Raw genomic sequence first — 24,996 nt, 5'->3', positions numbered from 1 at the left:
GAAGGAGTGAGGGACTGGACCCGCTCTACTTGTAGAGAGAACTTTTGTTGTGATTTGGCGCCATTCAAACGAAACTGACTTGACTTCCCGACCACAACGCTACGATGATCCCTGTCCTGAGAGTAAGCTACCATGCCAGAGATGACAACAGGTGATTATGGATTTCCATATTCAAAAAGGAATAGCTGACATGAAATAAATAACTGAGTACTCCGCAGTGATCCGTAAGCATCCAAAATCAGTTTAGACATATTTGTGTGCCACAATGTAAAATCAAAATTTGTGCTTTTGTGGCTCAAAGCAGCTTCCACGAGGAATATTTTCCTGTGCTCTCACTGGGACTGGATGGAAGCTGCGTTGCGTGAGATCAGCTATAAATATGGGACAGGGAAATATTGACTGTGTTTCTAATTGAAAAGGGTCTGTGAAATGTGCCAGCAGGGATTTTTCTTTTATTGTTTTATGCCCAGCTCACTTTAGCTTCATGTTTTGTAATTGGTTTGTCCACTTAATGCTGCAAAGTTCATCTAAAGCTCATAAGATTTTAGTGGTTGCAGTGCTGTCCGCTCCCTGTAAAAGGTCCGGAAATTAACTTCGCTCCCAGCACTGCATCGCTAATCACTTAAAGCTGGAGCGTAGTACTTCTACATGTAATTGAACATCCAGACTGAGCTGCAGACTTACTGCACATGTCCTCACGTAATTAGTGCCAGAGGTGGGGCTAAAAGATCCGCACCGCAGGTTGAACATGACCTGAAAGGGTCCTTGTTTTGCATAGACTGCCAAAGGTGAAAATGAAGACGGCCTATCATGTTTAAATAATTACGATGCTGCTCTGCTAATCTGTTAATGTAGCAGCATGCCTACAGCTAGGGGTCGGGGTGGGGGGGTTATGAACTGGTCGCACGCCCACACAGATGCAAAGAAAACCAGCATCCACCAGCTTTAGTGCAGTGAAACAGAAGCAGAGTGTAGTCCAAATCCATGATTATTTGATCAATCGTAATCCTTGGAGGTCTGAGGTTTCACTTTTGAGTGCTCTTCATTGGTAATTTAGGAAAGATCTGGTTGTACGGACGCGACCGGGACACAGACCTCAGGAAACCGCCCAGTCCACTCAAACTCCTCTTCATGTAGGTTACATTCTGCTTTCTTTGAGATGACGGTTCTCTCCTGGTGCCTGGCTGAGAGGTTAGAAATGGGAACACTGCCATGAAAGCACCAAAGAAAATGCTGTATGCTTAAAAGGCTACAGCTAATTATATAAGAGGTTTGAGGTATAAATCCTGAGAAAAGGAACTCGCTGTACTCACAGTATTTCTCACTGTAGGTTCGTGACATATAACAGGAGCCTTTTGTTGCAATGATAACCCGTTTACTGGGTTCTACACCTCTTTATTGCTCGTCTTACATTGGGTTTTTCAACCTTTGATTCTTAAATTGGAACTTGCACACATATACACACACACACACACACACACACACACACACACACAAACACACATTTATATTCATGTATTTGAAAACAACCCACAACTCTGCAGCCTAGCAATATTTCTGATACAATGAAATCATTTTAATCAATTTGAAATATTCTCTTCTCTTCAAAGGTCAATGTTTGGGTCAAAGACCTTCCTCCGGTCTATTATTTAAAAATGTAGCTTTACAACTGAGGAAGGTCTCTGACCCAAACATTGCATGTTGACACTGACCAGAAGTGCAGAATGTGCCTGTGCGTTTTTCCTTCTTTTTAGTGTTTATTCCATCTACACACCTTTCAATGGAACCATTCAGGTGTGTAAGAGATTTTGTCTGACATATACCTGGAGGATGAAAAAAAATATTCCTGACACATAAAGATAGAGATCAGGTGCCGTAGTCAAAGTAGCTTCTTTAAAAGAAACAATCAGTAACGACTGCTGCGGGGCCAATTCATGCCATTTATCTTTCAGTCAGTCACTCTTTCTACGAAAAAAAAACCCTTCAAAATGCAACATCGCAGCTAAAAACAAACAAAAAACGTCCTTCTCCAACAGCATGTAGTTACATGTTGCATGTGCCGCAGATTCATTTAATACTTCAGAATACAGCAGCCATGTTTGTAAAAAAAATAAAATCTTGCGATTCCCTCTGTTTTTGTCTACCATTCCCTGAAATCTTTCTCCAGAGGGAGGTGGTCCGGCCCGTCTGCAACAAGAAAATGAATGCTAAGTTGCAGATTGGACTGTCCAATAAGAGTGAGAAATCTCTGGTTCATCCAAAGCTTTGGCTGAGTAAAGAACAGTGTGTTTCTGAATGTTTTACCCAACACAAAACTGAGTACGCTTTTAATAAAATCTGTTTTCATGATCTCCAGATTTTCATTATTGCCACAGATTGTAAAGAGCATCATCTATCATTCAAATATTGGCCTCACACCTTTGTTGTGGACCAGCCACTGACTAACGACTTTGGTTTACACTCAATGGGAGCCTCTAATGAATACTAAATGAGCCATCTCCTCACTGTGTGGCTTCACAACAGGTTTCCTGGACTAATGGGACATTTGGCTTCACTGGTTCTCTTGAGAGATCATGAGGATGAGCGTTGATTAGAACAAACAACGTGCATTTGCCATTTGGCTAATTCGACAAAATTCCCAGTCCCTACAAACCACACTCAGGCAGGTTTTCTTGCTCAGTTTGAATCAGACTCTCTATCTCCTAGGTATTTCTGTTTACCGTGGAAACCTGGCTCTTAATATAGCCTCAAAATGACACCACAGAAATAAGAAATTACTCATACCTACCACTGGCAGATCCCTAACATTGTCTGTAGTCTGGAAAGAATAAAGTGTGAAATAAATCAAAGTTTTTGCATGGATAAAAATATGCTCCTATCTGTCTTCTCAGTTGCTCTCTTTGACCTGTGGGATATTTACACTTCAAACAGATCTACCTTCCAAAAGCCTTTATTCCAGGTGGGGGGTGGGTCCTGTGAGTACAGGTTAGACCCTTAGAAGAAAATAAGACAGCTCACAGTTCACATCATCCATCCTCTTTCTTGGAGGAATGGATGACTGCGCTGCCAAATCCCACAGTAGCCCCCAGGAGCCAAGGTGGGTGGGGGGGGGAGGAGGAGGACAGAGAGCGCACTCATACATGGAGAGGATTAGGCTTCAATTAACCATGCTGGTAAAACTACTGCTTAAATAAGAGAGATTTCAGTTGGGTAACCCCAGTTATTTCACCTGCTGAGGTTCACGTAGCACATCCGTCACTCCAGTTTGCATGAGTAACAAAGATGTGAGTGTATTAGCAGTCGACTGATCATCTCAGGTGCCATTACGGCTCTCGGAGGAGCCCTTATGGGACGGGGAGGGAAACCTCAAGAGAAGGGAGGATTGCCATTACTCACCTTGAACAACAGTAAGTGAGGAGCATCAATTACGCTGACAGAGGTGCACTCGGTGTGAGTGCACGAGTGTAACAAGTGTAACAAGGGCGAATTGTTAGCCTATTTGAAACAATTAGTGTTAGTGAGCACCACCTTAGAAGAAGATAGAGAGGAACATTTCAATTTGTTCTCTGGAGCTAATTGTTTCCCCCCTGGAAAGCCATTTTCTATTCAGCCCCCATTTAAAAAAAAATTTTTTTTGCATTATAAAAGTTTCTCTTTTTAATTGGAAAGAGAAGTCGAGACATCTGAAGTATGAGTGTACTTGTGATGGCAAGTTTGACTCCCAAATCGCCTGTTTAATTTGGATAAGAAGCACTCCCTTCAAATGAACTGAGGAAATAGTTTTAATTATTAATTCTGTGAATATGTGTCATGTTCTGCTCTTGCAAAAAAAAAGAAAAGAAAAAAGTTTTCAAAGTTAATTTATTTCATGGCAATCCAACTTAAAGCATGCCAAGATGGATCACCGACAACAGGGTTGCTGTCCCAGTAGAGCCTGTGGTTTAGTCTGGGTCTGTGGATAGACTTCAACCTACCCTCAGAACATGTAACCCATACCGTAGTGGTACGGAACCCGTGAATGATGAACCAATGCATGATGTGCATAAATGCATTGGAACACAATTGCAAATTTATAGGTCAGTTAAAAATAAAAAATGAATTCATTGCAGGAGAGGTTTCTTTCACTCCGAACAAAAGAGGTTGTGAAAGGATATGTTTTTAAGTCCACATTTGGAATATTTTGGCTACAGTTCCAACCACAAAGCTCTCAGAGGACGCATCTCTGCCAAGGTGAACTTCCGGCCCTAATCAAGGCTGTGGTTTGGAATAGATCAGATCGTGTGGAGTTTACAGCTAAATTGCCTCAAATGTCAATGAATTAAGAAGGTTTATTCAAAATGCTCCAAGAGATTTTCAGTCGTGGATGTGTTCGTTTTGGCGCATTCGCAAAAAAGAAAAAAAAAAAAGAAAAGAAAAATGTCCCCATGACTTCTGAACATTACCTTGATGTCTACAAATGTTTGCTAAAAAAGAAAGAAAGATATTTTCTGCCAAAGGAATGATATCTGCCCAGTACTAGCATCTAAAATGATGTCTGAGTGTTCCCGGTAGCTCTAGAGGTTACTGCTGTGCAGGATGAGTTGGCAGCATCGACACTGTGACGAGGTTAAGGAGGCTGCTTTAGAACCGGCTTTCAAAGGTGAAACACCAGGCTTCTCGGTAGGCTGGGAATTTGAAACAGTGATTTACTTCCCATGTCAAGCTGCTTTTAGTCTAATGTGGCTTCTGGGTGCTTAGTTTTGGATCCCGTTAATCCAGTGGGTTCTTCCTCAGCAGAACACTCCAGGGACTACTTCTGAATCTAATGGCTGCAGTAAAGAGGAGAGCAGATCTACAATCGCTGTTTAAATGCCTTTCGGGTGAACGGTAGCCAATAGCAGCAAGAGAATTCCCTCCACATCTTGGGCATCCATTTTTTGAAGTGCAACAATTCTGACAAATTACAGCAACCAACAAGAACATTGAGAGAGGTGAAAGCTTCCATGGGTAAAGACATACAGGAATGTGACGATAGAAGTTTGTGCATTCCACATTGAAAAGGTTATTGCGGGCCCTTGCTTTGAGGCTTTCAAGCTTAAGGACAATGAAAGTTGCCACGTATGTCTCACGTCTGTCACGCGGGAGGTAATCTTCTCTGATGCTGAGTGGATTTGAAAGCAAGAGCCTTGAATGTCAACCTTCCGTCATCATGAGAGCAGAAGATTCTTGACATTCTCGCATCACTCAAATTAAAGTCATCGCCATGAGAATGAAATGTCAAATACAGGGGAAGCAACAACCTCTGTAAAAGTTGTAACCTTTTTGCGGTGTACACTCAGCCGAGTCCCCACAGAGCCTTTTCTCTGCAGCCATTTGGTCCTCCTTTGGTAATTTTACTGACATTCAGCAACACAATTAAATGGGATTCTTCTCACCCATGCCCAACATACCTCCAAATCACATTACGATACTGAACAAGCTTTGACCTGAAGATCAGCACTGGAAACAAACACCCATGCATTTTCATTTCCACATTTTGCCCGATGGATTTTTGCAAATAGAGTGAAAATCGTTAAAAGTTTCCATTTAATTTTGAAGAGGAGTCTAATGAAAAAGAGATGCAGGTCAGGCGTGTTTGCAGCAACAGGTTTGAAACCTACAAACTCGGCCAGATAAAGCTCATTTCCATCAGAGGACACAGTTGGAGGTCAAGGAAAGATGGAAAATCTACTAAAAGAAATGGGGTTTAGGAATCACATTCAGTTGCGCAAGTTGTAATTTGTCTTTAATGCCAGCTGGTATCGGACATTTTGCAGTGCTGTCTGGAGACAAGCTCGGGAATACCACAGTAAACATCAGGGCAGGGACAACCGGCGACCCGAATTAAAAGATGTTCTATATCAGAGCTTTCTTAGAAAGGGTTTGCATTCGCGCCATTACCGTTTTCCAGTCAGGGTAACAACCAAAACTGGCACCCATGTAGTGCAGTGGTCTATTATGTAGCCTACTGACACAGGCAGGACTAGTGTGGTTCCCTGTGTCACCTCTGGTTTGGTACAGCATCGATACAGACAAAACATTTCTAGGTCTATGGGTATGAAGCTGGATAAAGGCACTTGTCATGAAAGCTGTATTCGTGCCTCCTCTGGTCAGACAGGCTCACTGCCGGTACAGGTTTATAGGGGAAATTGAACGCCCCCCTCCCCAATGTTGTCATTTTCATCATGTACCGGACATCAAAATACTTTGATGGAAAGAACGGTTCAGGCTATTTCTAATGCTACGATGGTAAACATGTGATCTGAGGCTCGCACCTTTCACTCCTGCTGATCTGAGAATCAAAGAGACATGACATCAAAGACATACGTGAAGCCCCGTGCACCACGGCCTAAAAATATATATTGAATTCATGGGTTTAAAGTTCAAAGGTAATGTTAATGTTCCCTGTCTTTCTTCTGGAAACTGATCCCCTGTGGGAGTTGAACTTTACCCCGCCATGGTTGAGGTAACTGTGTTTAGACTCCTCCTGCCAATCAATAAATAGCTCATCAAATAAGGTCACAGTGAGTGGTGGTCTAATGAGCCTGATCCATTAAATGCAAGAAAAAGGCAGCTTAATCACTTTGCAAAATGGATCACTAATGGCAGATAAACAGGTAAATTTATAAATGAAAGACAGAAAAAACAAATGGCAGCTTTTCCTCCTCTTACAACCAAGACTAGCAGAGCATCGAGTCGGGCGCAAATCTTAATTGGCATCCAGATGTGTGTATTGGCATTGTATCCGCTGTGATCCATTTTATTGATATAAGACAACACAAAACCCACTGATGCACAAATCAATGGGCTCCCAGATGGACTAATTAGAAGTGGCTTGTTGTTCACGTGTAGTGTAGACAGCACATTAATCCTTCGGCATCATGGCACAAAAGCTAAGAATGGAGGTATACTCTGTGACCTTTTGTCACACAGTACGAAAGTTTGTAGGCTTGTATGCCGCGTACACACACACACACACACACACACACACACACACACACATACACACACACCTGGCACGTTACTGTGGAACCTAAATCAAGGAGGCAACAGATGAAGAGTACTACAACCACACAGATCAAGATTTTAACTATTTGCAGGAGATAATTATCTCAACACCACACACACACACACACACACAAAAGTAGGACAATGGGTGCATGTGCAATCCCTGTGCTGAAGGAGGGAAAGCTGTCCACTCCACAGGCACACAGTGAGGACTGTGCAATGTCCGAAAACTTAAAATTCACCAAGAGCTGATAAAGAGAGACAAGAAAGAAAAAAAAAGAAAAAACCCAAGCGGGAATGGAAAGATAACCAATAAAGCCTCTATTCCCAACAACACAAAAAGTTTCAATACAAAACCAAAGGATTGGCTTATAACAGGAAAACAAACAAACAAACAGTAAAACAGCAAACCAGGCAGCCCCCCCTTCCAAAGCAAAAAGTGAACTATTTAAGTGTATATATATATATATATTTATATGATACTTAGCGACTAAACACAGAAATAAGAAAATTAAGTGTTCATTCATTCACCACTGCTATTTTAGTGGGTGCAGCAGAAAGTCATTCTGGAAGGTCCCCGTATTGTTTGAGTGTTGCTCTTCGTTCAGCCGGTGTTTGTAAAAATGGATTCTTTTCTAACCTGCCGTCACATGGATGATTGTTTAGACTGAGGAGGAGGAAGTGGGCGGCGCTAGACGGCCATGACAGGGATACGTTCAAGAAAAGACTGCTGTTCCATGACAGGTAGAAACTGAGCGTGACGGGACGCGCGAGCCCTGCCTTGACATCCGGCTTTATTAAGATAATCATCTTCCATGTGTACACACTTATTTTTCCAGTGTATTTCTGTTTATGACAGAGGGCAGGACTTAAATGCAGTCAAGTTAAAATATAAAATCAATCACCATGTCTGGGGCGTGGATTTTTTCACTCCACCCCAAAGGCAACGATGCAGTTTAGTAGCAGTTTACGGCACTGACAGTCAAAGCTTCGCAGCAGAGTTGATGGGTTTCTGTATAAAATATTCTTGACTTTTCTCTGTTTTGTCCGCCACACAGAACTGATACAGGACCATGAATATATTCTTTTTGATATTCTCTGGACTGCTTGATCTTGATCCACTGCCTGTGTTCCTGCGCTATGAATATATTACATAGTCACAAAAGAAAATAATTTTATTTGGGGGGAAAAACACATTGTTGGATGGCAAGGGAGTGGGGGGGGGGATAAGAAAGGCTGAGAAAGGCCACTGTACTATCAAACAGTACTTTTCATAAGTAGCTTTTAGGGAGGAGAAGGAAAAAAAAAAGAGAAAGTAGGACACGGTTTTATAATTTTTTCCCCCAAGCTGGCAGCTGTGACAGTGGTTACCAGTCGCAATCAAGCCGCTAGCAGCTACATATATTATACATAAAATTCTGTGCCAGAGTGCATAACTAAAGAAACAGGGTTTGATCACATGTCCACAAGGAGGTGTATGGGGTACACATGTAAACATTTCATTTAAGTTCCAACGTGTCAATTCATAAAACATCTGGCACACAGAAGAACATTATGTAAAACTGAGTTTTGCATATTCCTGCCCACAGCTGTGCGCTAATCCTATCAAAGTGAGCGTGACAAAGGATATTTCCTCCGTGACTGAGGCCACATAAACATGGAAGCTGTGAGCGGCAGCGAAGCGCGAGTGCTGTAAATGTGGAATTGATCAAAAATGATTTGTATCCATTCTTTATTAGGAAAATGCCAACATAGTGATGTGTAAGCTGTTGCTCTGCTGTGCCTGCTACAAAGACCTCGACCACCGACTTCTGTTCACGGCATCCTTGAGTCTCGGTGGAGGTTCCTGAGATGTCATGTTAACAAAAAAAACAAAAAAAAAAGAGTGAGATACGTGAGCTTGACTTTCAACCACCGAAATCCTCCCAAATTTGTTGTTTTGTGTTGCTCAGATATTGTGTCCTTGACCTTTGACCACCAAACTCCTTTCAGTTCATCCACCAGTCTCATTTCAGGATGAGATGGATGGATTTGCGACTTGTGAATATGACATAAAAATAAAGATAAAAATATAACATGAAGCTTCCAACCCACAGCTGTTGCCAGTGTTAAGGTATAAAATACTTCTGCAGGTGCAAAAATAATTTGCAGTACTGTTAGTTGCTTTACCTCCCAGGACTGCTTGTTGTAAGTATTTCATGTCTTAAGAGGCAAATCAGATGAAGTGCCAGGTGGGTCACAAAATGTTGGAGCACCTTCCCCACACTCTGACATAATGTACAGGGAGAATACTTTTTTAGGGGGGGGGGGGGGGTATAATCGCTTTAGTGCCTACTTTAAACATACTATATTTCTTGCTTCGACACATACAAGTTTACATGCAAGTGGTTCTTCAACAGGAAACAGAGGATCTTTGTGAAAAACCTCCTGTCAGAACTGCAGCGCCCGCCTGTCTTTTACATGTCATTTTCTGTTTTTCTACATGATTTATAAATGTTTCTGTTGGCTTCCTCTCCTGCACCGTCTTCATATTAGCATGTGAGCCCAGGGCTGCATATTCAGGTCTGTCATTATGATTTGTACTGAATTGGTCACCCTGGTAACAACTCCGCCACTGCCGGCAGCTATTCATCTTGCTGGCAATGCTGTTTAATTTAACCCCTCGTTTAGTAGAGAGTGTTCCGAGTGCAATCCATCACTGTTACAGTGCAGATGACGCTGAGATGTGATTTCTCATCAATATCATACATGGGAACTGCTGAGCCATTAAAATACCATGATAGGAGATACCACAGTTGAATGGGGGTGGGGTGGGGGGGGTGGGGGTTCTGTGTAGGGAGAATTCTTGCAAAAATGGAGGAATGAGTCCTTAAACAGAAATAAGTTAGCATTGTTGAATGTCTGGGCCCCTCATTCAAGGGTCAATGGGTTTTTGGTTAAATACTTTGAATACGGCCTGTGGTATTCCATATGGGAAATATCTATAAAATCATTTGAATCCATCGAGAGAAGTGGAATAAGCTAAAAAAAACAAAAACAAAACTTTTATCAGCCCAAACACTCTTGGCTCTCTTTATATCTTTCATTCAAAGTTGTCCCATCAAATCTCTTCTAATGAAAACTGGCTTGTACCACTGCCACAGCAGCACATCACATCTTCCTGACTTCAGTGTCAGTGCATCTGCTGTCAGGAAGGTTAGAAGCGTCGATTGGACTGCAAGGTTACATCCTTTTTATAATTATTTAAAGCGGCAGACAATGTCAGGTTAATCTTTGTGACCACTTCTTACTTAGTCACTTTTAAAATGTACTTCTTACCTTTTATGAGTGGCTGATCTTCGCGAAGAAGTAAAAAAAAAAAAAAAAGTGCTTTATGTTTGTTGGTACTGGGTGTTTTAGAAGTTTTCCCTGATAAAACTTGAGATTTCACTGATACTACTGTACCTTCTTAAGGAAACACGCAAAGAAGATGGATGCCCTTCTCTCCTCTGTGCTGCATTAACGAACTTGAGACCAGCAGACACGAGTTAGCTTAGCACAATGAACGGTTGTCGCTGGGAAGTGTTAGCAAAAGGTCCATCAAAAGTCATCTAATGGATCAGGTTCAGGATCTTGGTTTGTCCAGATGTAATCCTCCTCATCCTCTCTCACAAACTCAACTAGGATTAGGAGCAGCAGTCGCTCTTCTAGTCGTCAACAAGTCACAATCACTCCGCCCAGTCAGGAAAGTAGTTCCTACTATACGTCTGACGCTAAAATTACAACATCTCATCCTCTTGGTTAAATGTAACACACAACCCTCATTATATTTAATGCAGGCAAAGACTTTTTTGAGGAAAAGTGATGTTGATGACTTCTGATGGGGGTATGCTAATACATCCCACCCACTGCCATTCACTGCCCGAAGCTAACTAGCAGTCAGCTGGGCTCGGAGACTCTCATCACCCCCGCACCCTGTGAACTTTTTCTTTAAAAATAAGAAAACATTCTTTGTTTTTCATTTACAAATTGGTGCTTCTGATAGCTGGAACAATATGTGGCATTACATGCAAATGCAGCTGTGAAAAGAATGTCTGGATGTGAATTTTTCTAAATAAATCTGTTCTGAGCGAGCGTGTGTGTGTGTGTGTGTGTGTGTGTGTGTGTGTGTGTGTGTGTGTGTGTGTGTGTGTGCATGGCTCATTGCCAGTATCTCTCTCTCTCCTTGTCTTTGTGGGCTTTCATCGTATGCTGTTTGATATCTGTGTTTCTCACAAGAAAGGTGTTTAAGAGAAGCCTAAAGCTCCCTCTTCCTGTCAAAGATTTCCCACCAACAACACATGCAGCAGATCCCTGCACCTGTGCAGCACACAACACATTCCATCCACTTACATAGCGGCACATCATACAAGGGGTTCCATGTAAAAAAAAAAAAAAAATCCTGGCTATCAGAGACAATACTGATAAAAATGATTCATTGCAAGGTTGGAACAAAAGGTAGGTACAGTTATGGCTGTTCTGCGTAGCTGAGGAGAACGTTTTCCATTCTTGAGAGTTAAAATAGTTAAAACATTATGGGCTGTAAGTGAGGCAAATGACTTCTGAAAGGAGTCAATGATGTATGCATCATGCATCTCTTTGTGCATTTCTGTTCGTTGATTTTTTTTTTCCCTTTCAGTTTGCCAGCAAAGCTACTGACCAAGCAGAGGAAAGCCTTTCCACACAAGTGGCAAGAGAACCTGGTTGGGGGATGAAGCTTCTGGGGCATCACGTCACCACGTTGTCATGTGTGTTTCTCTTCGTCTTGCCACATTCTTGAGAATGAGTCAAAAACCAGGGTAGAAATGTCATATTTGCAACAAAAACAGCCGACTTGAAATCTCACATCGTCAACAAATCCTTACCAGCATCTTGTTTCAATGTAAAAACAATATTTGCTGTTAATTAGCTGTTGTTCCTTGTCTTGAAAGCGTAGTGTAAAAATATTCACACCCCGATTGAATCATTAACATATCATCTGATCACACGTCGCCTAATTAAGAACACGTTTCTGTTCTGTTGTTGATGTGACGGCAGTCGCCAGTAAACAATTCCCTCCTAAATTCCTTGTACAGCTACTCTGAGTGACCTGAATACTCGCAGCAGCTGTATCCAGGCTTCCAACAATGCCGAGTAGTCACAGACTCTTTGCTTCCTGTCACACAGAAAATAAATGTAACCTCAAAAACAAACATATACAATTCTTTATGCAAATTGCCCAGAGAGATTTGAAACAGCTCTCTGTGAAAACTGCATATCTGCATATACAATTATACATTTACTGTCCTTGTTTACACACACACACACACACACACACACACACACACTATGAAAGCAGGACACGCATCGCAACAGATTCAACATATATCCCATGAGCCCAAACGTAAACAACTTTAATAAAATGCTTTTGGAAAACATTCCTTTTTGAGCGATTACTTTAATTTAAATTCCTTTCACTGGTAACTGCAAGATCATAAAGTGTATGGATTTAGTATCACACATTCATTTCTAAAATTTCTTCACAGGTGCAATACGCATGAGGCTCATCACGAGGCTCCCTGGTACACTGGAAAGTTTGCTGAAATAATTAGGTTTTGCACAAAAATTTAACTGTGAGGCTGCAAGGTGAAAAGCTTATCCCCGTTTCCAGTCGAGTCAGACACACTTGTAGCTCCTTGTCCTCAGGTGTTACTCACTTCCCTCCCTCAAGTCAATCAATAGTCAGCATTTCAAATCCCGTGTCTCCATCTTGGTTGAAAGCACTCAGAGAGCACACGCTGCTGCTGAGGTGAACTTGGCCACTGACACCGTCATGCCTAGGCCCTCCCCATCCCCCACGTGTTTTCTCCAGTGAGCGAGAGGGCGGTGGAACTTGACCATATTAGAAATGGAAATGTAGGAGCAGACTAATGCTACCGTGGTGCAAACATAACTTCCTGCCTCCGCTAGGTGATGCTGGAGAGCACACACTTACTGGTTATTATGTTGCTGTCATCTTCATGCAAAGACATCCAATTATGTTTGTTGTATTGTCCTTACTTCCTGTGACCACTAGATGGTGCTACTACTAACTTAAGCTCAGCGCGTAGATGTCATCAGGCCAGGACTCTCATCAAACGAGGAGTTTGGAGATATAACCATGTATTGTCCAGTTAGAACAGTTTGCTTTTTTTTTACTGCACAATATCAAAATTGTCCACCTCACCATGGTAACGCCATTTAACTAACCCTCACTGTCTCCAAGTAACCCATCATCAAATTTTTGAGATGTTTCTAACCAAATCTGAGATGGAGCTGGTCGACCGCAACATGGGACAACACTTGTCTTTCATTGTAGCTACCAGGTGCCGCTACGACGAATCAGGCCTTAAACTAAGGAGCTTTTTCCTCGGCCCATCCTACACCCCTCCAACATGTTTGGTGAAAATAAGGCTCACACTTTTAGATTTATCCTGCTGAAAAACAATACACCAAAAAACACCAAATCAGGCAAACACACGTCCAACCGTGGGCATTTCTAACTCCCTATTTTAGCACACACAAAAGTTGAGCAGTAAGAAAAACAATGCCGGATTACTTCGGGATGAATGTGTACAATTACATCCCCTAGTGGCGACTGAAAACATGTCTTAGCCCTGTGTTCTGGGCCTTTAATTCCAAAGCCCCATGCAATATGCAAATCCAGAGAGAGCTAAAGATTACAGCCCATCAATCCTGATGTCATAGCACTCTGTCAACAACTCAAGTGTGAAGGTGGTTATCACCAATAATGCATGTTGACGACACGCGAGTCGTTCCATCAACGGAACCGAAAAGGCTGACTGATATGAAGTAATAAGTAGCCTGCCGCAGGAACGTGGCAGATGGATGCCGCTGCTATCGGTGCGTCACGGAGCGGAAAAGCAAATCATGTTGTGAGGCGAAACTAGTGAATCTGCACCTGGGTGGGTTATGGTAATGAAAACAATCTGTAGTTGTTAGCATCCATGCTCACAAGCGGACACCTTAGCACATTCTCTCTCTTTTGACAGCAGACCCTCTGTTGTCAGTGGCATGTGACGGATCCCAGGCTTCGTGATTTTCCTCTCATCAGTCCTCTTTCATTAAATTGTCTTGAATTAATAGTAAAATAACACAGATGAGATTGTGTTTACTTATCTTAAGACACCAGCGGCTTCAAAGGAGGTGCAGCTCAGACAGAACCCGCTTTTTGTCCGACCTACATGGCCCCTGAATTATTGTTAGACTGTTTGACTTTGATCCACCCTGATGAGAATGAGTGGAGTGGAATATATACAGTAGCACGTCTATATTTACATCACTCTCAGTGCCTCGTAGACGCCATAAATGGAGTAAAATATGGCTTGTAGGAAGAACTGGTCTGTATTTCAGGTTTAATGTTTGTAGTTTCTGAAAGAAATTCAACAGTGTATCAAAAGGTCTGTTTACCATCACTGCTTTCTAAATCTGCTTTGGGCTTCAGCATTATATTAAGGACACTCCTTTGAAAAAGTTCTGTGAATGAAGTTATAAAAATTCTTAAAAACACACCGCTGATGTGAGTTCCCCAGTAAAAGAGACTGCGGTGTGTCACTGCTGGAGTGCTTCTCAGCTGGCTCCTGCCACTGCTTGCTTTCTTTTGCTATTTTTCCCTACTTAAATTTATGTGCAGCTACGGGATAAATCATTTTATTTTTGGAAGATACAGTTGACAGTAATATTTTTTTGCTACTTTTATCAGTTTGAAAGTTGCTTTGCTCCAGGAGTGAAAGATGCCTCCCCTCTCCTCTCTCTCACGGCTGGATACGCCAGCTTTACCGAGCTCAGTCGGAACATCAGAGAGCCTGCAAAAATAATCTCACAACTCCACCTGAATCAAGACAAACAAAATATGTATCGACAGTCTGTTTGCTGCTTCCCATGTTTGCTGTCCCAGTGTCAGAACTGTCTGACAATCAGATCCAGGGACATGAAATTGTTGTGGAGCGGTTTTGGGCCCCTCAACAATAACTGTTTGGACACTATTCCCTGATCCAGCCTGAACCCCTCCCCTTAACGGATCTTGCTATGTGCTAGCGGAAAGCAAAAGTCCTCTTTTACCCCTGCGGCGTCAGACGTGTTCTGAGGCAAAAGGAGAGAGAGAGAGAAAAAAAGACACAATTCCACTAAGCCTTGGTGGAATTTGAGAGAACTGAGTGACAGGGGTCTTGCGAGAACTTTGTCCTGAGAACAGGTACACTGTTGATGAGCTGGAGCACAGAGCCGCTGCTGAAGCTGCACTTGCTGCTGTCACTCCACTTGTTGCTGTGACGGTGCTCTGCATTCTAAGTATTTCCAGGACAGCGCTGCTGTACATTTGGTTATTTGGTGCAGAATGTTACAGAGGATTTGAACTGGGCCAGCTCTTCATGATAATCCATCATGCTATGCCTCAAGCTATGTGCTTGCGTCCAGTGAGGAGACAGAGGTGTGGTTTCGGTTCATCGATTCAAAACAGCAAAGATGGATGCTGAGGTGGTTAGTAAAAGACGCCATTATCGCGCGTATCAGAACTAGAGAGTGTTTCTTTGACAAAAATAGCAGAGAACACCACTGAAGGGTTCTCTCAACAGGAAAAGATATTTTTGGTCTTCTGCAGACTGGCTTTGTCTTCTACAGGAGTTTGTTGATCCGACTGGTTGAAGTTAGAGCGCCATAGACGTCGATGGACGGGTGGTTCATCCAATCACCTGCCGTTTCTTAAAAGGGTCTGCCCTTTTCCAAACACAGGACTTCCTAGGCATCCAAGCAACTGTCTGGGACACAGACATCCCAGAACTTTCAGACCTCGGTGATTTCTCTAATCACAACACCGGCCTTGGTACTGAGGCACCATTTCCCGCGGAGTTTAGTGAATGGACGATGGGGAGGGTTGTCATTCGTGCCTGTAAACAACAATCAACCATATTTGAGAGACACACTTGAGTAGCAATGGCTACAAACTGGATTATCTTTATCACTTTAGCTGCAAACCACCTATCCTCACGGTGACAGAGCTGTTCCAGCAGAGAGAACAGGGCCATCTCTTCTTACATGCTTGGACCGTGATCAAAATAACATCACACAGCTCATTTCCATACACTATGGTTGAGGAGCCTTGGGCACCAAAACTCTCACCTCTCTTCCACAGACACAGCTCCACATACTCATTTATGACAATCTGATACTGACACAGATTACATATCCCGCGACTATATCTGATTAAGATGGAGGATTTTCTCGGTTCGACATTATTGCAACTCTCGGGAGTCATCTATTATACAGTTCAACAGTGACAGATTTTACAGGCCAGGGATGAGACGGATTTTCCTCTGTGGATGTTGAATACAGCTTTGGCATGCAAAACAACCTAGAACACATTCATCTGTGTTTTTAATAATTCTGTTGTGGGTTTTATCCGTTTAGGTTTGACAGCCACTCGTCTCGGTCTTTGTCCTGTGCCAAATGTGAGCTCGCTTATATTCAATCATCCTCGTCCTTTCCGATGTCGTGAAGTTTTGACTTAGTAAAAATCGGAGCATTTTAAGCCTAAGATAAGACTTCAGTTGAGCTTCAGTCTATGGTCATTTAATGGGAGTTACTTGTACAGAGCCTCTTCTTGGCTGTTGATTCTGATTTCATCTCAAGCCTTCTGACTACAACTACTAAGCATTGTAGTCCCATTTGAGTTATTTTGATAAGTTAATTTGAGTTAAAATCTTTAAAAAGGTTACAAAACCATGAGCGACACATCAGTTATTTGTAGACTTGTGACGCACAAGGAAAATTGTTGCTGGTTATAGAAGTTTCAAGAAATGTTTCACATCTCCATGCAATTAAAAAGGAGCAGAGATCATTTTTGGTTGGAGTGGCTGAAGCTTCTGCAACAGGAAACAAAAACAAGCCAAGCAAACAAAGGCCACTATGAAGATAAACACATTTCAAAGAGAGAGAGAGAGAAAAAAAAAACCCGTCATGAAGTGAAACCCAAAATCTGCATGTGTCAGAGTTAATTGGCATCCGTGGGCATCCTAGCAGCCTGAGGAGTGTTAGCAGGAAGGAGGGAAGGCAACAGAACCAGACTGGGATTCACCCAACAGCTGCTCTTATCCCTCAATCTCGGGTTTGACCTTTTCCTCTCCTGCACTCATTTCAAAGTCAAAATGTTTGTTCCAAATACTTTCTTTTACAAATTCCAGTGTATTTCTCTACTTATTATCGTTGTTTGTGTTTTTTGTTCATGTCAAAGCGTTCCTAAGAGCTTTCCTTAACATTTTTGTACCCTGGAAGGTAGCGTCGTAGAACTCGACACCACTTTTTACAGCTCTCCTCCTGGTCTTGGAACGGACCACATTTTATTCTCTGTCTTGAACCGTGCAGGGTCAAGATCTTCTGCCAGGACGGGTGAAGGCCACCGCTGTGATGATGCCATTCAGTTAACAGTGCATTTTTTTTTGTGACTGGATTTAAAAAAAAAAAATGCAGCTTCAAATGCAACATAAATTGAAAAGTTACTTCTGAACACTGCTAGAAACTTTGCTGTAAATGTAAATGGCTGCCCCCCCCCCCTTTCACATGCACTTCAACTGTCAGTGGAAGAAGCAGAGAGGAAGATGTCAGAAATTATAATTACATTTGGCTGCACAAACTAGAAAGACTTCATACACAAAAAACACTGGGAAAAAAAAGCATCCTGCAGTCTGTAAATACGGGACCCGTATAGAGACCGTCTCCTGGCTCAGGTCTCGGCTCGGTCTTGACTTCTCAAAGTCTTGGTCTTGGTCTTGTTACACTGCAGTCTTGAGGTGATCTTGACTACAACACTACCATAAAGTATTTTATGTCCATATGATCAAAACCCCAGTCATTAATTTCCATGAAATGATTCTATATAGCGACTTCCATCAGAAATGCATTGTATCCATTTCAGGAAAATCACCAATAATTTAAAAAAAAAGCAAAATAATAATAATGACAAAAACAATTATCTACACCATCTACAACATTTCAAATCTCGCTCATTTGATCATCTGCTCTCAGGAATCTGCAAACATATTATTGCCTAAAGTTTGAAGAAGTAGGGAGAGCATCTTTAATAACATTACGATGCTATCAGGGAAAAAAGGGCATCCTCCAAAATGAGATTATCTCCACCAAACATTATTATGCATAAATCCATTATCTGGTTACAGCGACTCAGAAGGCAGCACCCTGCATTAACATTCACAATATACTGTAGGAGTGAGGAGTGCAGACACGAATCTCTGCGGACCTGCATACCAAAAGGTTAGCGAATCAAGATCATCTCCTCTGTGGTGAGACAGACAGAAGTTTCCCGGATGAGAGCCACTCACTTCTAATGAAGGTACAACAGACAGAATTTTCCCTTCCGACATTTCATTCTTGGTTAATATTTAATACTGAAGTACCTTTTGTGCTACTTCCATGTTGTTTCTACCTCTACCAACAGGGATGCCAGATCCCAGCAAAAACAAATATAAACAAAGATATTCCAAAATCTTGATTTATTTAAAATCTCAATGTCATGCGAGATGGATTCTTTTGCTCCATGAGTTAAATGATTTGTGCTTCTTCTGCACCGGCTTTCTCAGCTCTCAGTGAGATGTCTTACATAAATAAAGTTTACCTACCTTCCACTGACTTCAAGCTCTGTATAGTTTCTTAATCTTTGTAGTAGCTGCAGTTTCTATAGTTTCAATCGTGTTCTATTTAGAGCTGTGTGGGCTGAATATGTCGAGAAACCCATTAAATTTTGCTGTGGGTCTGCTCATTTTATCATAAATGATTTTACATAAGCAACATTATGCAGGATTTTAGCCTCAACTAACAGTTTCAACATCATTTTCATGGCACATTGATTTGTGACAAGCAGAATGGTGCCGCTTTCATCCTGAACTTCTCACGACAGAAATCATGACGGCGGGCAGAAAGAAGAGGAAAGGGGCATTCATGCTGACAAGAGCTCAGAAAGCTAAGGTCTCAGATACCAGGAGGAACCCGAGCCTCTTATCTGCTGCTCGTCACCAAGGGCCATATTTACCCAGCAGCACAAATTTGTGTGGGATAGCAATCCTCTGTTCTTCGCAGTGCCTCCTACGAACGAAAACATTCACGTCAATCGTAAGTTTAACACATGCTTTTTTGGTCCCTCTGTTTAATGGTGGTGCAATTGGCAGAAAAACTGCCTCCTGCAAAACTGCACATCAGTATCTGTTCACCTCCTAAATCCCACTCCTCCGTCCCCGGAACACCGCGGTTACGGACTCGCTGGCCAGAATGCATTCATGTTGAGGAACGTGGAATATATGCAGCTTTAGGTAATGAGCAAGATGTTCACAGAAGACTCTTTCACACGCAGAGAAAGGGCTTCATCTCCCCGACGGATACTGCTGTCAAGGTGGCTCACACCTTCAGCAGCTCCCCGAATGTCATGGTATGACTCGCTCTGGACACACTGACGTTCAGCCTCCGAACTCTATTTCTCGCCTCTTTATCTTGTTTCACAAATCCATCAGAAAATGCCGTTTCAGCTGGAGTTATAGAATTCCTGTAGAGGGCCTTGCAAGTATGTGGGATGTCAATATCATACAGGATGATCTTTTATGAATCTCGACCTAAATGATGTAGTATTCCGCCTGGAGAGACGTTAGCCCTAAGAAGCTAACACCAGGAAATTCTTACATTATTGACCTCTCTGGGTAATAGTTCAGTAGATTTTTACAGTTTTAGCACAATCTCAAACCATGTTTGTGCATTCCAAACGTTCTGACACTGTGCATGACAAAATGAAGTGTACAAATAAATAATCATAATTTTGTTTAATTTAGTGCTCCATTCAATTCGCGTGCCATGCTGATGGGAACAGACCCCAAGCTGATCTTAACAAGCCTCCACCACACTGCCGTGCTCCTCCTCCGACGTGTGAGGTTCGCTGCTGCATATCTCACACATCTGATTAGTTCAACTGCTCGCTTATCTGGAAGTGTTTTTTTTTTTTTTTTTTTTTTTAACTCTTTGAGCAAACCGCAGCTCTTTTGACTGTTTAAATAGCTTTCGGCGTGTTCCTACAGATATTTAATATGAGCTCTCAGCTCAATCAAATTCTCTTCATAAAACAAGTACGGTAAGATATAGGTTTAAATGCTTTTTTGGGGGAACAGCTTACTCAGATGCTGTGGTTTTACACCAATTTCAACACACAGGAAAACATCAGGACTGCTGCAGTCAATAATTGAGGTTCTTATTTACCGGAGGGAATCGGAATACTGTACGTCAGTGGAAGGTGCAGCTCCTTGACTTGGCTTCAAGTTAAGCTTCAGCATGAGCTCTCAGATCATTTAGTTCAAGTTTTCACTGGTGTCTCTCGGCTTGAGCTCCTGATGGAAATGCAGGAGGTGAAGCTAATTAACGAGGAACTGAAGCCTCCCTCCGAGATGCTCTATAGGTCAGAGTTAACCTTGGAAACGACAGCGTGGCTCAAGTGTAGAGGTGAAGACGAGTCTCAGATATTCTTACCTGTCAGAGTGGGTCAGGACAGTGCACATATAAACCAGCTGACTCCCAGGCTGACTGATGGGCTGATGATTGATTCTGTCAACGGGAGAGACAGATGCCCTGAAACTGTAAGAACAGAGGTCTCAGATCCTTGACACAGTCATGGCTGGAGCATCAACTGGCAGCGCTTCCACCGAGCTGTCGTTCAGCGACACACTCAGGGTTGACTTGGATTTGGCTGTCCAATACAACACTTCAAATGTAGCGCTACGACACTTCAGCTCATCTGATTCAAAAATCTTCCAGCATGATGCAAAACTGCGGGGTTGAAATATCAACATTTGTCTAATTGGCAATTTTTTTAAAATGAGGAAAAAATACGCCAAATGGCCTAATTGTCCTCAAAAACTGAGGAAACTGCTCCAATATTTTCCAAATCAGTCCGCAGTCACTGGTATATTACACATTTATAGGGTTACGCTCATAAACGCTAACCCATCCATCCGTCCATCCTCTTCCACTTATCCTGTTAAGGATCACGGGGGTGGAGCCTATCCCAGCAGCCTTCAGGTGAGAGGCAGGGTTCACCCTGGACAGGTCACCAGTCCATCACAGGGCCAACACATATAGACAGACAACCATTGGCTCTCACAGTCACACCTACGGTCAATTTAGAGTCTGGATTAACCTGGTCCCTCTTGATGTCTTTGGACTGTGGGAGGAAGCTGGAGTACCGGAGAGAACCCAGCAGGAACAGGGAGAACATGAAGACTCACACAGAAAGATCCTGTGCTCCAGCCGGGGATCCAACCCGGAACCTTCTTGCTGGGAGGCCACAGTGCTGACCACTGCTCCACCGTGCCGCCATAAATGCTAACCATGATAATTTAATCAAATTGCCCAAAATATGCAAGTTAGCATCCAACAGTTTCTAAAGGTTGATGAGTGATACTTTACACTCCTAACATAAACCTTTGAGGTACTCAACATTTGCTGGTTAGCATTTAGGTAAGTAGACTACATGGTGGACAATGACTGGAATAATGATGTTTTATAATGCGACAGTGCTGGTGTGTGTGTGTGTGTGTGTGTAATGTTTACATAGAAAAAAAAAACTTGTTTAAGGGCCTTTCCATTATCTTGATGGCACATCTTGCCCCTTCTACTCAGCACTAGTGTGCCGGTTCGCTGGCTGGTGCGCGGCAGCCGCAGATCGCTGGTCATTTGTCACCCCGAGCCTTCAGTACAGTGTATTCTCCTTTATTCAGGGCAAAACAATACCTGTCTGCAACAAATGTCTCAGAGTCTGGCTCACAATTACGAGAACAGTTTACCAATGACAGCGCAATGCTTTCTGCAGGTGCAGGTAAGAAATGATGAATCATCTGTTTTTGATGACTTTGGCGCCCCCTCCAGTTGAAAAGAACCCCTGCTGCGTCTATATAGTGACGTCAAGGTTTTTTTTTTTCCAAATAAAGAGGACAATCTAGCTCATCTGGAGGATTGTCAACATCCTTCCGAACGCCCGTGTCCTCCATGTTAGACCAGCGATAGTTTGTATGAAGCAGTGACGCCTCCTTGTACAAGAATGGTTGGTTGAGCAGGACACGGCCTTCACAATCACCAGGTCTCAACACATAACGGCTGCTTCACGATGGATGTCTTAGACAGGGTGACCCGCCGCCATCGACAAAATGAACGGGGCTCCAAAGAAATCAATGAACTTTAAGCTGTTCGAGTCGGGGGCGATGCAGGGTCCACCTGTCTACGGCTCATTTAAGACGGAAAAAAAAAACCCCATCTCTATTTGTTGATTCCTCTCGAACGCCGCCGATCCGTTTCAAAGGGAGTGACTGAGCCACGGCTCAGCACTCCTCTGGCTGTCCATCTAATTGTCACAGCTCGGTGAACGTGTGCCCTCTCGACATTCGCTTAATATGCTTTTAGTGAAGCTAAACAAATTCGCTTCCTCGTGTTGAGATAATGATTGTGAATGTCACAATTAATTTGTCACCTCTAATCGTCGGTGTCAGCCGTGGTACATCTGATTTATTGCGGGTCACTCCGTCATTTGTGAGGAGAGCGGGACTCCAGATTCTTCACTTCAGTAAAGGTACTGATACGGAACTTAACGAGCGTGGACGCTGCGTGGGAATCGAATTCATGCGCACAAGAGTTGGCGACAAAATGCAGTTTCCATTGTCAAAATAACAAATAAAGAAACAAAGGTTTGGTTCCTCTGATTTATGATCATATGCGACGTCACCAGATGATGACACCTGAAGAGTGTAAAGCAACATGTTCGTGTCGTAGTTTCGTCCACGGGAACACCGGATCGATCCAAGGGGTCGTAGGATGATTCAAACTCAAACTAAATAGTATCTCAATTAAAAAAAAAATAAAAAAAAAAATCTTTGGAGAAATTAAATGACACCGCAAGAGGAGTAAGAGGTTCACTATTTGTTGGAACCGCTGACTGGTAGAAATAGAACCTGCCTCCACTCGGTTTTAGCCCCCTGTGTTTTATTTAAGGAACCCCTAGAGTGTGGGAGCAAGTAACAACTCGTGGCAACAAATTAATGAAACTGTTTGAACAAGTTGTATCCCTTGGCCACAAATTAATCAATGCCCTGGGGTCAAGTTATGACAACCCCCCCCCCCCCCCCCCCCCCCATTGAAATCAAAGCGTGGGGACGAGAGGAAGGCCCATCTCACGGTGTGTTCAAGGTGCTTGTTGAATAAGGGTGGAAAAAAAATTCCAACTAGCTTAAATTTTCCTTTTAGGTAGACAAAAGGCCAAAAGTTCAGGACCCACAGGCTTCAAATGTTACTCTAAAAGGTTGTTGTGTAAAAAAAAAAAAATCATCCCACACCTCAAACTGACAGATAAAAGTAGCTTAGAGAAATTAAGACAGATTTCCCCGAACGCAGCGGAGGTGAGGTAGCCTAGCTTACAAAGTGAAATAGCAATTAGCCTAAATGTACCCTGAAAAAAAACGCCTCTCGGGTGCTTTGAGTAACTGAATTGATTGTTTACTTTGCATTTATGTGAAACAAACTCATCTCCACGGTCTGTTTCCAGTGGGTGAAGCAGTACCTGGGCAGTCCGGGGCGGTGGTGGGCGGCCGGCAGCAGCAGCAGCAGCAGCAGCGTTGACAGCCTCCTTCCTCCACCGAGCAGTCAAAGCTGACATCCCCGCTGCGCTTGCGCAATTGCTGCACTCACTCACACACACGGCTCCGACTGTAAGCCCGTGCAGGTTAGCGTCGTGCTCCAAGCCAACCTGGACTATGTGGATTTAATTGCATCGGATAGATATAAAAATAAACAAAATAAGCAATAAAGCAGGTCTTTCATTGAGTTAATTGGCAAAGTTTAGCGCGAGTTTTCTAAACCGGAAACATTTGGACAATCAACGTGCGTCTCTAACAAGGTTGTTGTTCCCCTGCGCGCCGAGAACGAGGAGCGACAGCCAAGACGGGCAGGTAAACCGAACCCCGGGGCTCCACGCGTGGGTCTGCTCGGGCTTCAAGTTTGACAGAAGCTGAATGACTTTATACTTCATTTACAGAAGTTTTCACCATGAACCAAACCGCGGGAGCCACTAACGCGTACCGGAGATGCTCCAAGGGAGGGAAGGTAAGAAAGTTGCTGCTTGGAGGACGCAGTCGGTGCCGGCTGCATGTTTGCAAGCTTCCCTTTGAGGATGTCGCATTTATTTGGCTCGTGTGTGCTGGGTGCTGACAGTAGTTGAACAGGGAGGCTGTCCATGTTTGTTTGTTCGTCCTCACCGTGGGTGTGTGGGTGTGTGTGTGTGTGTGTGTGTGTGTGTGGGGGTGGGGGGGGGCAGGTAAATTTTCTCAGGTAAAGAAAGCTGGAGGACAGTTGGACGTCCAACGCCTCGGCGTGATTCAGGGTTCCAGCACCAGTTACCTGAGTGTCATGCGTGTTGTGACCCACATTATACAAAGGCTGCTTCTGTGTGAATGCACCGGAGTCAACAGGGAGAGGAGGATGAGGTGGTGGAGTGTGTGTGTGTGTGTGTGTGGGGGGGGGGGGGGGGGCTGGGAGTAGTGGAGGTGGAGAGAAAGGGAGGATAAAAGGAAGGTCGGGAGAGAAAAGCTGGATATGTGGATGTGGGAGGAAAGAGAGGAAAAAGGGGACTTTGTGATTGAGTCTTTCCACTGAAACCATGGGAGCCTCCTCTGTGTGTGTGTGTGTGTGTGTGTGTGTGTGTGTGTGTGTGTGTGTGTGTGTGTGTGGGCGGCTCTAGTTCCCAACACATCTGGCTCTGTCAACATGTAGAATCAGTAGAGATGAAGTATAAAAGCTTTTATATGACCAGCAGTGATGACACATGGAGCATCCACAGCAAGTTTAGTTTCCAGGGTTCATACTGCATTATATACACTCTGTGTG

The 24,996-nt window shown here is 43.1% G+C and overlaps 1 protein-coding gene and 1 long non-coding RNA gene across 5 annotated transcripts in view; one reads left to right on the top strand and one right to left on the bottom strand.

Annotated features, from left to right (window-relative positions):
* LOC147241373 (uncharacterized) overlaps positions 1-23,755 on the bottom strand; it is a 33,550-nt gene extending 9,795 nt beyond the window's left edge. Inside the window, exons 1-3 of one of the 3 annotated variants that reach the window (XR_015111058.1) lie at positions 23,675-23,755; positions 20,599-20,703; positions 1,673-2,187 (exon numbers count right to left, since the gene is read on the bottom strand). This is a non-coding gene — a long non-coding RNA (uncharacterized LOC147241373). Of the gene's footprint in view, positions 1-1,672; positions 2,188-8,682; positions 8,873-20,598; positions 20,704-23,674 lie in introns of those variants that run through there. The other 2 variants (XR_015111056.1, XR_015111057.1) reach the window with 2 other exon arrangements.
* A 31-nt stretch (positions 23,756-23,786) lies between these two features.
* dpp6a (dipeptidyl-peptidase 6a) overlaps positions 23,787-24,996 on the top strand; it is a 203,801-nt gene continuing 202,591 nt past the window's right edge. Inside the window, exons 1-2 of one of the 2 annotated variants that reach the window (XM_086192165.1) lie at positions 23,787-24,062; positions 24,149-24,216. In XM_086192165.1, coding sequence (XP_086048291.1) covers positions 24,160-24,216 — 57 coding nt within the window. In that variant the 5' untranslated portion in view covers positions 23,787-24,062; positions 24,149-24,159. The remainder of the gene's footprint in view (positions 24,063-24,148; positions 24,217-24,996) is intronic. The other variant, XM_086192166.1, reaches the window with a different exon arrangement.

This window comes from Aulostomus chinensis, chromosome 21 (genome assembly GCF_037954235.1).
Source record: "Aulostomus chinensis isolate RoL2024-O1b breed Wild chromosome 21, RoL_Achi_v1.0, whole genome shotgun sequence".
Lineage (NCBI taxonomy): Eukaryota > Metazoa > Chordata > Actinopteri > Syngnathiformes > Aulostomidae > Aulostomus > Aulostomus chinensis.
The sequence above is the reverse complement of the archived record's forward strand: the minus strand, read 5'-3'. Positions and strand labels throughout refer to the sequence as shown.